Source organism: Echiichthys vipera (assembly GCF_963691815.1).
Source record: "Echiichthys vipera genome assembly, chromosome: 7".
NCBI classification, from domain to species: Eukaryota; Metazoa; Chordata; class Actinopteri; order Perciformes; family Trachinidae; genus Echiichthys; species Echiichthys vipera.
The window spans coordinates 28,031,152-28,048,253 of record NC_139832.1 but is presented as its reverse complement, the minus strand read 5'-3'; the positions used below and the strand labels follow the sequence as shown (position 1 = coordinate 28,048,253).

The 17,102-nt window shown below is 39.3% G+C and overlaps 1 protein-coding gene across 1 annotated transcript; it reads right to left on the bottom strand.

Annotated features, from left to right (window-relative positions):
* Positions 1–1,947: 1,947 nt before the first annotated feature.
* Positions 1,948–16,625, bottom strand: LOC310949477 (putative E3 ubiquitin-protein ligase HERC3; the record flags this gene model as incomplete). Its single annotated transcript, XM_083916951.1, has 23 exons — positions 1,948–2,168; positions 3,229–3,322; positions 3,439–3,622; positions 3,723–3,793; positions 3,895–3,955; positions 4,107–4,276; positions 4,438–4,578; positions 5,303–5,455; positions 5,968–6,066; positions 6,201–6,317; positions 6,431–6,582; positions 8,238–8,427; positions 8,557–8,662; positions 8,743–8,802; positions 8,926–9,044; positions 9,135–9,211; positions 10,270–10,394; positions 10,806–10,936; positions 11,863–11,954; positions 12,047–12,268; positions 14,041–14,117; positions 16,139–16,256; positions 16,409–16,625. 23 exons carry the CDS (start codon positions 16,623–16,625, stop codon positions 1,948–1,950), a joined length of 2,997 nt encoding a protein of 998 aa, XP_083773077.1.
* Between the last annotated feature and the right edge of the window lie 477 nt (positions 16,626–17,102).

Here is a 17,102-nt window from a genome sequence, read left to right as displayed (position 1 = left end):
AGAGTATTGATCATGGGTGTGTCAGTACTCATTTCTCTGAGTCTTTGGTTTGAGTTTAATGGACAATTGTTCTTTCAGAATAGTTTGTGAATTTTTCTCAAAGTCACCACCACACAAATCAACATCAATGTGGGACACATTTAAACAAACTTATTATGTTTTCATTGATCATAATCAACAATAAACATGTGTTATGGGTATTTTTTACATTTGGCAGGATTTATTGGAGTTTTTCTTTAGGGTGAACCTTTTTTTGAATTGATGTTACTGTAAGATAAATGAACATGCTTTTAGATGGTTAACATTTGACAAAGAGAATGTTAAAAATGTATTCATAGTTTACGGAGTAACTGGTTAGATGTTTAAAATGTGATTTACACACTGGGTAAACTGGGAATGTGTCAAAGTCAGAGAGCCGTGTCTCTACAGTGAGAGGTTTGTGCACGGCAGCTCGATGACTTTGTGTCACTGTGGTGGACTTTTGGTGGAGGAACCAGACTGGATGTTGGAAGTAAGTCAAATGCTTAAGATACGTATTATTTCAGAGAACGTTTTTATTTTTCCTTTCTTTCATATTAAGCATGCAAGCATAAATACTATAAGTTTTGCAAAAAATATTTTGCACAAAGAGAAGTTCAAAAACGTATTGTAATGAAATTCAAAGGTTAAATAGGTGGTGACGCTGTTTCTTGAGGGCTTGTAGGTTTAGTTCAGAGGGTCAAAGTCAGAGGGCCGTGTCTCTACAGTCAGAGGTTTGTGTGTCACTGTGGTGGACTTTTGGTGGAGGAACCAGACTGGATGTAGGAAGTGAATGTTTATCAAAGGTTTCTCCACTAAGTCTAAATCCAATAATGTTTTGAAGTCTGTGTTCTGATGTCGAAAGTAGAAAAATGACACCAGCTCTGTTATATAAAGTATTGCACACAGGCAATACTTGTAGGGGGGGAGTAAACCATACATTCATTTTTAACAACCATAAATATCGCCACACTATATACTACTTACTACTTACATATAGATATTTTATTTCAGTAGTAACAAGCATCACATCTGTGTTTGTGTTCTGTGCCTCTGACTGTCGCCTGTAAACAGACGAAGGGGAAGTAAGCTCAGTGCACCTCATGAAAACAAAATCCTACAAATGACAAAAGTAGGAATATATTTTTTATTGTTCAGAGATTTTCAAATTCAAGCTTTATGTTTTTTATGTGAAAAAAGTATGTTTTTATTCTTAGCTGTTGTTGGTGTCGTCTTTTAATGGACTTTGGTCACATGGTATGAGGTGCAAACAAAATATAATCATGACAGAACAGTAAAACAATAGCCCCAGGCAGGACTGAAGTGCAACATACATTTCTGAAAGAAAGCATTTGCGTTGAGCATTCATTCAAAACCCCTTGTTTAAACACAGTGATAGACTTCCACCAATGTAATAAGTATTGTCCCCAAACCCATTTACTCCTTTGAATACGTAATACAATTAAACAGAACCACAAATTGCAATCACCAGACAGTTAAATTGGCCCTTCTCTGACACATGATTAGCCAGAACATTCATTGTATTAGATTTAGTATGGTGTACCTAATAAACTGGCTGTGTGGTACGAAGTTTTGTTGATTTCAACTTCATCTGAGAAAAAAAACACATCAGTTAAATATTTGACTGTGTTCCTATGAATGTGTAAAACTCATGATATGAACATAAATATCTTAAATGATGAGTTAAATTATCTTCACAAAACAAAAAAATCCCAGGATTTAAAGTGCCTTTTCTTACACAGCTCGTGTAAAAATGGTTGCAAATGTTGCTCTTTGGTCACCCTTTTCAAAGTACACTTTTACAAGAGTCATGGGCATCCAGTACAGTGATTTTGTTTTAATCCTGAGGTAGTCTAGGAAATGATCACAGATCACAGATCCAGTACACGTACAGCTGTTGAAACACCATCACATTGAAAATCCTCTCTCGGATATCAGGGCCTCTGTCAGCATGTCTCGCATGATCTCCTTGGATGAATATAAAGGCAGTTCCAGAATAGAGTGACATGTCAGAGACGTAGGGAAGTGCTGATCGTAGTGCTGACCGCTCGGGATTAGCGCGGGTCGAACCTTCATCTGGACCTGGTCCATGCCAAGAATAGGAACCCTCCTGAAACCAGTCAGGAACCCTGAAGAACACACGTGGAGGGAAAGTAAGGCTCTTTAATTACTTTTTGTCGATTATAATCTATTTATCACCATCATTAGTGAAGAGTGAATGAGGGCAGCCAGAAGATGTTAATAATTGCTGCATTCCATTGAGGTGTTCAAATTCCTGTGCTTCAGGTCCACTGAGCATCAGTCAGTTTGTCGTATGTAGATTTGTATGAAAGCACAATATCAGCTGACATGATAGGGATCTTAGGGTGGGTCCTGTTACCTGATCTTGGGCCCAAATATACTTAAAATATTGTTCTTAAGACTTCCCCTATACTAATTGATAGGGTGCTTACATGGTGCATCTTCCTAAATTGAAGTGCGCTTGATTAAAGCTATGGTCTACCATTTGGAATATGGGTAATTATTATTAACATTGTACCTGGTACCAACAGGACCAAAAAGAATCTGTTCAGTCCACCGTAGGCCTGCATAGAAACTGACCAATGTGAGCAGTGCGTCACCGCCAACCATTCAGACAGTGTAGGAATAAAATCAATAAATAATCAAGAACGTTGAACAAAGTGTTGTTTTTGGCAGAATCGTCCAACAAGTGTTTTGTGTGCCGAGTGGGTTGTTTCCCAAAGTGACATTTCACAATATCTGCCAGAAAAAGGCCTAATGTTTGGGCTCAAATGAACATGACTTTAACAATGACTTGATTTAAAATGACATGAGGTTTTCTTGCCTCTAAAAACCATAATGTTGTTTGTGACGTAGAATTAGAACACTGAAAGAAATCAGTGGTGTGAAGGCAACTTGTCCGAATACTAGTTAATGTTGGTTACTCCAGTTATGAGCCTATTAGACTTGTAACTGGGCTAAGATACTGTTATTATATTTACATGACAGCTGCAGTGATCACTTTATTGCTTTAATCCGACCATAATTAAATTGTCAGGGAGTTATCGTATATATATATATATATATAGTCTGAATCGTTAAAAAAAGTCAATATACCATATATTACAAAGGCTCAAATATTACTTGTTTTTATTAACCTTAGACTCTAATAAAATTTGTAATACTTACAAAGGAAATCTTTTCTCTGGTCTTCGGTCAGCTCATCAAAAACCTCCCAAAACATCTGCATGGTGGAGCCGACACGAGGATCCCACAATGTGTTCTAATTGAATTGAAATCATTTTTTGAAAGACTGTTACAATATCTGAAAGATTAGGATCAATTATGTGAAGCTGTAGTAAATCTGTGAACAAAAGGAGCCCGTGTGTGGAACTGTACCTGTTTCAGCTTTGCCCAGTCATAGACGTCCTGGCCAACCAGCACTCCCTGCAGCTCCTCTGGACGGAACAGCTTCACCAAATCCCGGTCGCACACCTGGAAGAAGCCTCGCTTGAACTCCTGAAACACACTCTCCACTGATGCGTTGAAGGCATGATTCACGTAGGCATCCACAAACTCCTTCCTGTTAACAGTTTCAAGTTTCATGTCAACCAACATTTCTCTGCGACAGAGCTGATCTGGGTGCAGGTCACATACACATTTAAATATGTTTAAGGTCTTACTTATTTTGACCCGTCACTGGCTTTTCAGGATTTTGGGGATCCAGGTCAACCTCTGTTCCATCCCAGTAAACCTGTTCATCAGTTATTAAAAGAGGAGGTTAGTGATACCACTGGAAAAACTTTGTAACACAGGAAGAAAGATAGATGCAATGTTTTGATGTAAAACACCAACCACAAAGTCCATGTCCAGGTTTTTTAGGTCATCTCCATAGTCCAAGACATACTGCAGACTCCTTTAACAAGCAAAACAACAAACTATGTTTTATTAAAAGATAGGTTTATTTTCTTACTGTAGAGTTCTTACAATATATTAATATATTATGGCAGTTCAGGAATCCATTTAAAACAACACATCTCTATGAATAAATAAAGATGAATACTGACTTTCCAACACTTGGGCTGAATTCCATCATATCCTCCAGTGTCGGCTCTACGTCGAGCAGCTTCTTGAACAGAGCCAGTGGGAAGGGTAAGTGTATGATGCAGTTGTTGTACAAAGCCAGTCCACACAGCAGGCCGAACAGGAAGAAGTTTGTCTTGTCCTCCTCAGTTGCCTGTGTTGACAAAAGTAGAAACAATTCAAATTGATGTTTACTGTATATAGTCCATTGTTGCTTATTATTATTAGCAGTTAAGCTGTTAAATAAAAAGAACCCTGAGTCTATGGTTCAGTGGTCACTGGTTCCTGTATAAAGATTAAAGTATAAAGTCTTACTTTGGAGGGGAACCATGCCAGTGTTTCCGAGTCGTTGAACATGAACATCCCAAATTGAGTTGACACCATTTCATGAAACAAGTGGTGAAAAAGGTCTCTTTTGTAGACATCTGTGACCTTCGGGTCCTCATCAAAATAGACCTGAGAGACAAAACTTTCTTCTTGTTAGGTAAACACTTTTGAGAGGGACAAAATAAATTTAGGATTATACAAATACATTTGACATTTGGCAAGGCTTTAAAGCTGAAGTCAGTAACTTTAAATAAGTTGTTTTTTTAATATTTCCTGACAGCACAATGTGACAAGACGATCGGTGCAAAAGTCAGGAATCTCTACCTCCACCTACTGTTCCATGTCTGCTCCTGACAGCTTTTGCTAGATTCCACCGCGCCCGACTGCTCTGAACTCTGATCAAACTGTGAAACTAGGCAGCACTGATCCTATATGAATCCATATTCTTTTACTGTTTTGCATGTTCCTCACAAAATCTCTGAGGAATAGGCAAAACAGTGTACTCTTTAGCTGTAAAGTCAGAAAGTTGTCTGGTTTGTCTGTCAGGATCCCTGTCCTGTCAGTCTCTTCCCTCTTCCTTTTGTGTTGGTTTGTCTCCCTCTGTCTGTTTTTCCCAACAAGTGTCTTTCCCCTCAGTTTGTTTGTCGGAGCTGGAAGGCGTGGTTCTGCCCAGCTGTGTCCAATTCCCTCATCAACGCCTGCAGCATAAAAAGGTGCCACATCCGGCGCCAGACCGTTTTTGCATTTACGTGGTACTCTTTCTTGCTTAGTTGGCTCCCATTCAAACTTAGTTTCATATATTACAAAGTTACAGACTTCAGCTTCAATTATCAGGTCAAAACAAACTATTTACCACAAGTGGCTTCTTGAAGTCAGTGTGTTGAGCAGCAGCCAGTTGTCTGAAGGTGCCTTCCATCAGTGACGCTCGCTTCAGCTTCAGTTCAAAATAAGAATTTGACACAGGAACCCATGGAAAAAGACAAGCCATGTTTGCCCGGTGCTCTTGCTGTAATACAGTTCAAAACACCATTTTTTAATCATATTTTTTCCATCTTAATTTTAAGCAATTTGATGTCATGTGTTTTGTTAGTAAAACTGCATCATTATTTTTGTTATCCCAAAGTTATCACAAACAGTTTCTTATTTACACACTAAGCAGTCACAGAGCAACATTAGCATTTACTGTGTCCAATATTCCCTTTCATTTAGCTCTGTTTGATCCCACCAAGTTCACTTCAGGGGATTCGTGGGTTTGCCACCCCAAGCAACATTACACATTGTTGTTTGATCCATAATAAAATATTGATTAGTGCAGCTTTAAAATGACATTGCTATGAAAAATAGGTTGTCAGGTTAAACATTTTGCTACTTTGTTAACGGGATAGGAACCAGAATTTCTAACATTGAGACAAATACATTGATAATACATGATATTAAATGTTGATATATTGGACATTTCCTGACAGTATTGTTTGTATGGCTCACTTCCCATGAAGCAAAGTTCCAGTCTCACGTTACCTGAGTTAGTGCGGCGTTCATGTCAAAAGCCATTTTCTTTGATTTCAGATCCATTACAAATGCAAAGTCACAAAGGATAAGTGGCTTAAAATCCATATCCTGAAAAAGAGAAGATCAGTTATTTGCCTTTAAAAAAGGTTTCTTTACAAAATAATTTTACACGAATGGATGCTATATTAAAAGATAGAGATGGGAGTGACTTGATTGCCATCCTGAGTTGTTGTTTTTTTTACCTCGATTGTTGCCATGGAACGCCAAAGACGCAGATCCTCTTGAATAAATATTTGGCGGAACTCCAAACAATATTTTTTATGTGGAATTCTCTGACGTCCTGCAATCCTGTTGTTGGCCTTTAAAATATGTATATTTAGGTTGAGTCAACTAGGTGAAAGATTGGTAGGAAAGAGAAAGCATTCTTTGTAGAAAAGGTGTGGTTTAAAATTTCACAGGAAGTGATACTAACGTTGTACATATACTGGAGGACTAGTAGCAGGTTTCTGACTGACTCCTTGTTTTGAGGAACAAGCTCAAAGAACGGGATCACTGAGATGGCCTGCTTCCACACATTCACATGTCTGACCATGGTGGAGGGCGGCAGTGAGGACCACCAGTCCCCTGGAGAAGACAACATGGAGATATCCAGACATTAATGTGCAACTGAGCAGATGTCACAGATATGATGTATCCCTGTGAGGAGTATGCCATCAGAGTAATTATTCATAATAATTAGTCTTTACTAGTCTTAAATTAGAATCAATCAATAAGTTGATAGAATAAGAATGCATTGATTTCACAGCGATTAAAGGTCTCCTCTCAAAACTCTACACAGTGTGTACATAACGTATAACTAATAAATATGTTGATCTCAAGAGTTTACAGCTGACATTGGATTACCTTGGGTGGTCAGTGTAAAGTCGATCAGATGTTGTGGAGAAAACCGAAGGACAGACGGACTTCCATTTAAATTAGATGTCTGCATCACATTCATTTTACAACGTGTGTCTTGCTTTGACCTTTATGATTTCTATTTCATAACAGCTTTAATTTAGACTTCCAGCTTTAAAGTAAAGAGGTGCCAACAGCGTGCCACCTCAACATTAAAGAGCTGTGACTGGCCAGTTGTTCTACTCTGACCCCACAAATGTCTCCTGCCAACAGGTCCTGCACACAGCAAAGCGTGGCAGCGCAACATCACACATAGCAGCCAGCCATCATAAAAGGGAGGGATATTATTGATAAATGGGATGACAAAAAGTTGCATTTCATAGCCATAATTTAAACACATAATAATTAAATAAAATGAATGATGTTTGTCTTTTCCAATGCTTGTTTTAAATGCACATTTACCTGATTACTGTCTTCTTTGCATGTATTTTAAATATTTATTTTTATTTATTTCTTATAATAGCAACTGAAGAGTGATAGGAGTGGGGAGGAGGACTGAGCCTATATGGGGCGCACGCTCTACTCATTGACCGAGAGGCTGCCCAATATTATTGCTTATTTTTAAATTCATGATTTTATTAATTGATTCTAATCAGAGAAAATCTATAATTATTATTATTATAATTTATTGCAAGGCATTTGATTAAATCTGCAGTCGGCAAGTCTGGCAGATCGAGTTCACTCGAATGTTTACAACTTTCACGCCCCTCCCCCTCTACCATCGAGCTCCTCCGGGCCCTCCCATCAAATGCTCGTCAGCGTGCGTGCATCAGATTCCTGTTAAGGCGCCTGTGTCTTCTCTCATAAATAAACAGCCTGGGGTACACGCTACACAGAGGTAGACTGGCTAACTGCTAACATCATTTAGCGTATGCGTAGCTTGAGGCTTGTGCATGTGATATTCTAACATGCACGAGGGGGGAGGGGGGATCTGTAGTGTGTGCACGAACTGTGAACTGTGCTGAGTGGACAGGATGACACGGGCGCGGATTTTTGCAAAACAAACAACAGGCTCTACGTGCACGTAGAGGCAGATGATTTATGTTGTTCTATTAGAGCATAGTGTCAGCTTCAGTGAATATGATTAAACAAATGTTGCCGACTGCGACTTAAAAACAAAAAAATGTAGACGCTGGGCTGGGGTGTTAAAACATTTTTTGTATTTCTCAATTTACAGGAAGCCCTGTCTTTGTTAACGATGGAGAACATGTCATTGTTAACTGCAACAGAGAGAGAACCCTGCCCTCCTTAATTCAGACGCCATCGTTGTTGATTAACGTCAAATGAAGCATCTCAAACATTCAAAAAGTTATTGCTCACAGTACCTATGACCTGGACGCTTTCAGCAGGGAGTCTTTGTACGGCAGCAGCGACCGCCTCAGCCAGCTCTGTGCTCTGTTTGTGCCTCTGGATCACATGCAGGAGCTCGTTGAGAAGCAGGAAGATTCTCAGCCCCTCCACCCCCACTGGGGTCTCATCAAGAGAGGAGAGCAAATGCAGCACAGCAGCCTCAACCTGTTGAGAACATTTAAAGTAAAAACTGAGCTGATTAATACTAAAAGGTTTTGAAAGTAAACTTCCTAATCTTCCGAATAAATTTCTAATCAGATACCAAACATACATAGTCACATTTCAGTGTCATACCTCTGCCATAACTTCATCCTTCTTCCCCAGTTTCTCAAAAGCAGACTGCACAAGTGACATGTTCAAGCCGGAGTACTTTGGTGAGGTCTGGAAATGTTTATCTTTGCTATGAAGACAAAAAGGGAATGTAAATCTGATGTGATTCATCAGATACAAAGAAGTGGACATCATGCACATGGTATTTACCTTCGGTCAAGGAAGATTTGGTTCATACGGGATGCAGAGGAAAACAGCCTGGGGATTTCCCTGTGAGGTTTAGATATGGTCAGTAACATTCACAATAGCTTTGGTAGTCTAGTCAAAAAACACTGCACTATTCAACAAAGCAGTTATACACTGAGAACATAACTGGGACCGCACTATACCTACTGTTTTATCTTTTTCCATGATTTTAAATGACAATTAGAGACCCATTTGTCAATCATGTCATCAATAGAGAGCTCTGTTACATTGTCAACACTGTCATTGTTTGACTTCTCATGGACCTCCTGTGAAAGACGCAAGAAATAGTTCATGTTTGTTTAGAAACACCTCCCATAATTATAGTGTATAGTATACTGTATTATGTGCGTTGGTACCTGAACAGATGTACACACTGCAAACGAACAGTTTTCTCCTGCATAGATGTTTCCAGGCATGGGCCCGTTGGTGCTCTCTGGAATAAGTGAGGAGAGACGGTGTTGATATAGAAAGAGTTCATGAAACTACATTGTTAGATGTGATATTAGATCACATATTCTGCTGGAAACCTCATATTAGATATGTGTGAGCAAAGATGTCTGGGTGCTGTACACTCTATATTGTTCACTTGTACTGCCATATTTAGGTATGGAGTAGTGCTAAAAGCACCCTTCAATCATTGTGCATATTGCAAAAAGTGCCATAAGAATAGTTCATAATGCAGGATTTCATGTACACACTAATTTTCTGTTTTTAAATTCAAATGATGTTTATTTTATTTGGCTGACGTTTAGAATTTAACACAGCAAAAATACCGGTAGTGTATGAAGCCAGAAATAATTTACTACCAGGTAACATACAAAAAAGAATACAATGGTTTGTTAATGAAGTTTGTGTTTATACAACATACATTTTCTAAAAGTCCTGACTTAAAGCACTTTTTACCTTTCTGGCATTTTTACACTTTTCTTATGTAATCTTAAAATATTCCTAATCAGTGTATGGCACACAAAAATGTAAAAGAAATCCACCAGGTGTTAAAACTCATCAATATTCAATTCTTATATATTTCTGATAAAAATCTGACCATGTTTTTAATTTGGTCCGAATAAAATGATTTGCCAAGCTCATGCTGCGTTCCAGTACCTCCAACTAAGCAAAGTGCACTGTAATGCCTGTCAATGTGGAACCTTCTATTAGTGAATTCGGGGTAGGTATATCTCTCTCAAATTCAATAGTAGGAAGTTCCACTTTGATGATTCCAGTGTGCTTTGCCTAGTTGGAGGTCAGAAACTTCGGACTTTCCATTGCACTTGAATGCAGCATTTCTCTCTCAACGCACGTGCCGGGGGAGGAGGAGGCGTTAGAGGTCAGGCAGGGGAAGAGGGTGGGACTTTTGAACTGTTCGAATAGCTTTAAGACCCACCTTTCTACAATCACATATATGTCTCCTAAGTGATTAATACAATCACTTTAAATATATTTAACTTCTCTTGACTTCAATCACTTTAGCAATTTGAGAAATGTAGTTACCCTGTGGCAGTTGGACAGGTAGCGGCACAGACGGATGACTCTCCTCTCCATGTCCCAGCTGCCCCTGCTCTCCACAGCCAAAGGAGTAGACCCTCTTTGAGTCTGTCATCACTAACGTGTGATTTCTGATCATGAAAACAATACGGCACAAGCAGGGTCTTAATGTCAACATGATGCTTTTTACAGAGTTTTGCAGCCTCAAAGCCTCTATTTCACTAGACTATAACTAGTGTAATAATCTCGGTGTTATTGATGGAGGGGGCATGAGCAACAGAAAGAATGTGAAATGCAACTTGAGAATATGAGCCAGTAACAGAAAGTTGCAGCCAAATATTAAAAATAAAAACAGGAAGAGGCATTCACACACCTTAATTGTTAAAAAAATCTATTCATAAGCAAAAACAATCACAATTCAAAGATGTTAAAGAGAAAAATCCAACAATGCTGGAAGTGCATTGTAAATAAGCTGAAGTAGCTCAGACTAATTGCATTAGCATTTAAGTTCATTTAATTGTAATCATTTAATTGTACTTTACCGTCCACAAGCGATCTTGGTGACCTTTGCCCCCCAGAGCTCTGCTACAAGTCGAGGTCGTAGTTCATCTCTGAATGAGTTGTGTCCAAGCTGTCCATATTGACCAGAGCCAAATGTGAACACTGCACCACCCTGAGGAAGCAACCAGACAACCAAAGTTAAGTCCTACTTATTGTTAACACTGCCTCCTCTTTGTTTTTAAGGCATTGCTTGGAAAGTTTACCCTGGATACCACACAAATCTGCCAAACTCACGTTTCACTGTTCTGGCAGATAGGTCTGGCCCCTCTCCCATACAGACAGACTTTCAGCTGATCTGGCCTAATGCCTGACAGCATGACTGTCCAGTCTGCAGGTCTGTTCAGTTTTTAAGGCTTACGGAATTGTCAAACTAGGCGTCGCTGATCAAATACTACTCAAACCTTTGTTATTGTATAGCATATTTCTCACATAAATAACTTTCAGAAACATTTAAGTGTGTTGTTAAGCTGTAATTTGATATATATATATATAAACTCAAAGAACGCATAAAATTGTTTTAAGAGTGATGTGGGAGTTGGGTCTAAAGGTTTTGGGTCAAGTCGGGAGAAAACTCTACCGAGTGTTTCTGCATCAACCAGGACAAAATGCTCCATTGTCTCCTTAGATAAAAGTGATGGTTCAGGACTGTTAAAAGCAACATTGTTTTGTTCTAAAAGACCGGACCTAATACCAACGATTTTACATCTGAAGTCCTCACATGGATTGATTGTCGCAACTATGGGGGATTTCTTAAAATCACTATTAGGAATTTATGGTTGTTCTTTCTTATCTCTTCATAACCTTTTTTAATCTCAGCGTCTAATGTCCGACTGTTTCATGGTAATGTCTGTTAAATTTGGCGGTCAGTGCTCTGAATCCCTAAATGCATATTTTCTTTCATCACTGAGTGGACATCAGCTGATTAATCCTGTATTTGTGAAGTCAGCTCAGTGTCTTTTATAGAGCGAGTTCTTTTCACTCTTACACAGTTTACCAGCAGTAACGACATGAGAGTGTGAGAATACTTTCTTGTCTGACCTTTGTCAAAATGGCAGTGTGGTCCTTTCCACAGGAAATGTGAATAGTTTTCTTCGTGTTCAGGTAATGAACAGGAGTTGGTGTATGTCTGTCTATAGAAAAGAAATTAACATTCAGGTTTACATGTGACAGAAGCATTACATAGTTTAACAAATGTAAGAGATAATGACTGTTTTTTTTTTACCTGTTGTGTGTCCCAGTCCCAGCTGTCCACAGTCATTTCTGCCCCAGCTGAACACACCTCCAGAGACAGAGAGGGCGAAGCTCTGCTCCCCCCCTGCAGCGATCTGGACCAGGGGCATCGCTGACAGAGATCGGAGGTGTTGGGGGGAACTGGCACCGGGCTTCCTCCTCCCCAGACCCAGCTGGCCTCTGGAGTCCTGGCCCCATGAATACACCTGACCATCTGTGGGGAAATCACCAGGACTTTCATAACACTTTCCTGACACGCTGCATCATTGCCTATTGCAAACCACTTTGTAGTGTTATAAAATTACATAATAATTGTTATTATCTTGTACTTGGCCTTTATCCGAGTCACTATTGGACTTTGAGGCAACTTTTACTATCCTGTCTCAACGCTGGCTGAGGTTTTTTTTTTTTCTTCCACTCAGGCAACACAACAGAGGGTTCACAAAATAAAGTTGTGAGATGCAAATGTTGATGCAGTGATCAAAGGTTTTAATTTTGATTTGATTCAATTCATTTATTTTCAAACCTGCTATATACTTTCATTGATAATTTACTAGTTTTATTTTTCTTCACTTTTATTTAGTGGTTATTTTAACCTATTTTACACAGCCTGTGAATATTCTCACTTGTCCAGGTCAACGACGGTCGTTGGCACTTGGAGCACAAAGGGTCCCAGTGACATCATCGGCCTTGTGAGAGGTTAAATACCTGGATCTCCACACCAGTTAGTTGGACCAGTCCCAGCCTGGTCAGATGCGTACATGAACTGATGAAGCCTCATGGATGAGAGGTGAAACGTCTTCCTAGACAGATAACCAAGTCTAGTTGCTTTTGACTGAAATTGGGGATATTTTACACAGCTTTTTTATTGTAATGTTTAAAAATGTATTTTAATACAACCCCCTTGAGTTCGTCCTCTGGTGTTTCCTCATCCATGCTTTCACCTCATCCAGTTTTATTTAGTCTGTGTTTGTTTAGTTCTGTTGTATTCAGTATTCTTTATTTCTGAGAGTAATTTGTTGTCCTGTCTGTGAATTGGGGGGAGGGGTTGTTATCATTTGTTTTAATTTTCTTTTTTATTCTGTGAAGCACTTTGTGTATGAAGAGTGCTATATAAATAAAGTTTGAGTTGATTTGAGTGTAACGTTTTAAATGTATTTTTATTGCCAAGGGATAAATAGTTATACAGCTTAAAAATTGAGACCTTGCTCTTGGTTGAGCCTGTGAACTGACTTCTATGTAAAGGTTCCGGCACCAATTTTGAGGGAAACTCCAAAGGTTGTGATGTTTACATGGAGTTCGCTAACGTCAACAGATGAACCGGCAGAGTCCACGCATGCTGTGTTTCCGTTTTACATTCTACAGCGGCGGCCTGGACATGGACCTAATGTTGGCGTCTATCCTCTGGCTGGGAGTCGGGGCGGTCCGGGATCCGACCCCCGTTACTGGGGTTTAGGCTGAAGCCTCTGTAGAGAGTTTGTAGCGGAGGCACAGCGTGTGTGGACAAGAAAAACCTTCCCCCACAGAGCTGATAAAAAACCTAGAGGAAACGCTGACATGTGAGATATATTATGGTTTTAGGTGGCTAATGTTAGCTTGCTTGCTAATGTGGATGAATTGCTAGCTAGCTGACATATAAAAATACTGCCTAGATAACATCAGCCAATTCATCCAGACTCTCAGGGCTGAGCTGACTGACTTGCAAATGAACTTATTAGCTAACGTTATAGAGCAAACAACACCAGCTCAATGCAGTGTCGCTAAGTTACAGCTAGCTGGTTTGCGTTAGCCTGCTTGCTAATGTTAGCTCCCTGGAAGCTAAGCTGGCTGTGGTTCGACTGTGCAGCATGAATCTGCCGTCGGTTGCTTCATGAATAATTACTATTGGACCAACATGCACATGACATGGTCAGCTATGTTCAGTGTTCAGTTCAGCATGCAGGTGCGAGCCACAGGTTGCCGACTGCAGACATCCGTTTACTGTACCTTTGGTCAGGGCAACTGAATGCTGGCTCCCACAAGCAACCTGGGATACTGGTATGTTACACAAAGCTTCTAGCGGCCTGAAAGAACAAGAACACAGCTCAGATTTTTAGTTATCAGAGGTGACTGTGTTTAAAAACTCACACTGCTCAAAATCATTTCACCTCTTTGCCATCATCAAAAAAACATATCGATGATGAAAATAGCCCAGCACAGTAGACTTTTATGTATTAGCAGCAGCCACAGACGCAACATTGTAGCAGTAAAAAAACGCAAAATTATGACGTGTCCACACACTGACAACTGATAACTTCAGAATCAAACTTAAAGCAGACTGACTTGATAACTTCAGAATCAAACTTAAAGCAGACTGACTTGATAACTTCAGAATCAAACTTAAAACAGACTGACTTGATAACTTCAGAATCAAACTTAAAGCAGACTGACTTGATAACTTCAGAATCAAACTTAAAGCAGACTGACTTGATAACTTCAGAATCAAACTTAAAGCAGACTGACTTGATAACTTCAGAATCAAACTTAAAGCAGACTGACTTGATAACTTCAGAATCAAACTTAAAGCAGACTGACTTGATAACTTCAAAATCAAACTTAAAGCAGACTGACTTGATAACTTCAGAATCAAACTTAAAGCAGACTGACTTGATAACTTCAGAATCAAACTTAAAGCAGACTGACTTGATAACTTCAGAATCAAACTTAAAGCAGACCGACTTGATAACTTCAGAGTCAAACTTAAAGCAGACTGACTTGATAACTTCAGAATCAAACTTAAAGCAGACTGACTTGATAACTTCAGAATCAAACTTAAAGCAGACTGACTTGATAACTTCAGAATAAAACTTAAAGCAGACTGACTTGATAACTTCAGAATCAAACTTAAAGCAGACTGACTTGATAACTTCAGAATCAAACTTAAAGCAGACTGACTTGATAACTTTAGAATCAAACTTAAAGCAGACTGACTTGATAACTTCAGAATCAAACTTAAAGCAGACTGACTTGATAACTTCAGAATCAAACTTAAAGCAGACTGACTTGATAACTTTAGAATCAAACTTAAAGCAGACTGACTTGATAACTTCAGAATCAAACTTAAAGCAGACTGACTTGATAACTTCAGAATCAAACTTAAAGCAGACTGACTTGATAACTTTAGAATCAAACTTAAAGCAGACTGACTTGATAACTTCAGAATCAAACTTAAAGCAGACTGACTTGATAACTTCAGAATCAAACTTAAAGCAGACTGACTTGATAACTTCAGAATCAAACTTAAAGCAGACTGACTTGATAACTTCATAGTCAAACTTAAAGCAGACTGACTTGATAACTTCAGAATCAAACTTAAAGCAGACTGACTTGATAACTTCAGAATCAAACTTAAAGCAGACTGACTTGATAACTTCTGAATCAAACTTAAAGCAGACTGACTTGATAACTTCAGAATCAAACTTAAAGCAGACTGACTTGATAACTTCAGAGTCAAACTTAAAGCAGACTGACTTCATAACTTCAGAATCAAACTTAAAGCAGACTGACTTGATAACTTCAGAATCAAACTTAAAGCAGACTGACTTGATAACTTCAGAGTCAAACTTAAAGCAGACTGACTTGATAACTTCAGAATCAAACTTAAAGCAGACTGACTTGATAACTTCAGAATCAAACTTAAAGCAGACTGACTTGATAACTTCAGAATCAAACTTAAAGCAGACTGACTTGATAACTTCAGAGTCAAACTTAAAGCAGACTGACTTGATAACTTCAGAATCCAACTTAAAGCAGACTGACTTGATAACTTCAGAATCAAACTTAAAGCAGACTGACTTGATACCTTCAGAATCAAACTTAAAGCAGACTGACTTGATAACTTTAGAATCACACTTAAAGCAGACTGACTTGATAACTTCAGAATCAAACTTAAAGCAGACTGACTTGGTAACTTCAGAATCAAAGGACTCTGACTTCTGGGCTACAGCCCCGGATGTTTTCCCGAGCTAGTGACGCACCTGCTACACACATTTAGTCCCAACTTCAGTGTGAGTGCCAGTAAAACTTGAGTGGAGTCTCTCCTTACTTGGGGATGTTGCTGTCAGTCGTGTCCACACACAGAACTCTTCCTTCCTCAGACAGCAGTGTGACCACATCATCAGCACAACTCACAGCCTCCATCTTCTCTTTACACTTGACAAACTCTGAAGGGACACAGGACACAGGAGCACATGTGTCACGATGAGTGCACAGAAGAAACCCTCCTTCTGACAGAGCTTTGGAAGTGAGGGGAGGTCATTTAATACATCTCAGTAATGATGAATACAGGCAGGAACCCCACATGACTGGTACTCACTCTGTTTCCCTCTGACTCTTCTTCCATCTTTGCTCTCATGTGTGCGGATGATATACGAGTTTCCATCACTTTTGACAAAAGCGAGCACACTGTGACCCGCAGACAGGTCCCTGATGTGATAACTGACATTTAAAAAGTCAACTCCATCACCTGTGGGGAGGTTCGAGCCCTCTTTGACCCGAAAGCCCCGCTGGCTGTCCTCTCCCCATGAAAACATGCTGCGAAAGTGCCTCTGCAGGACCGACAGCTCGTTTTTATCAGAAACGAACGTTTGTCAGAAACGAAACTTGATTGGTTATGAAAACAAACTTGGCCACGCGCACGGGAAAAGAAAACTTACAACACAATAGAGCCATGATGAAACGAAAATGACACGGCCAGTGAGTCAGGTGAAAAGAAAAACGAAAGTGAAAGTGGAGTTGATGTTGAAGCATGACGGCAGACAGTGTAGAGCAGGGCTGCTCAATGAAATCGAAACTGATCCAAAATGAGGGGCTGTAAAAATCTGAGCATCACTTTAATGGATATTGTACAACACTACAGCGACATAGAGGTGCATATATTGTCTTTTTTATCAATGTAAATAGTATAAAAGGCCTCAAAGTGCAACAACTTGTCAAAAACAATCCTTGTTAAATGAACAAACCTGTGAACCAGAGGTTTTCACAAGCTTGAGGCTCTTCTCCTTTACTTA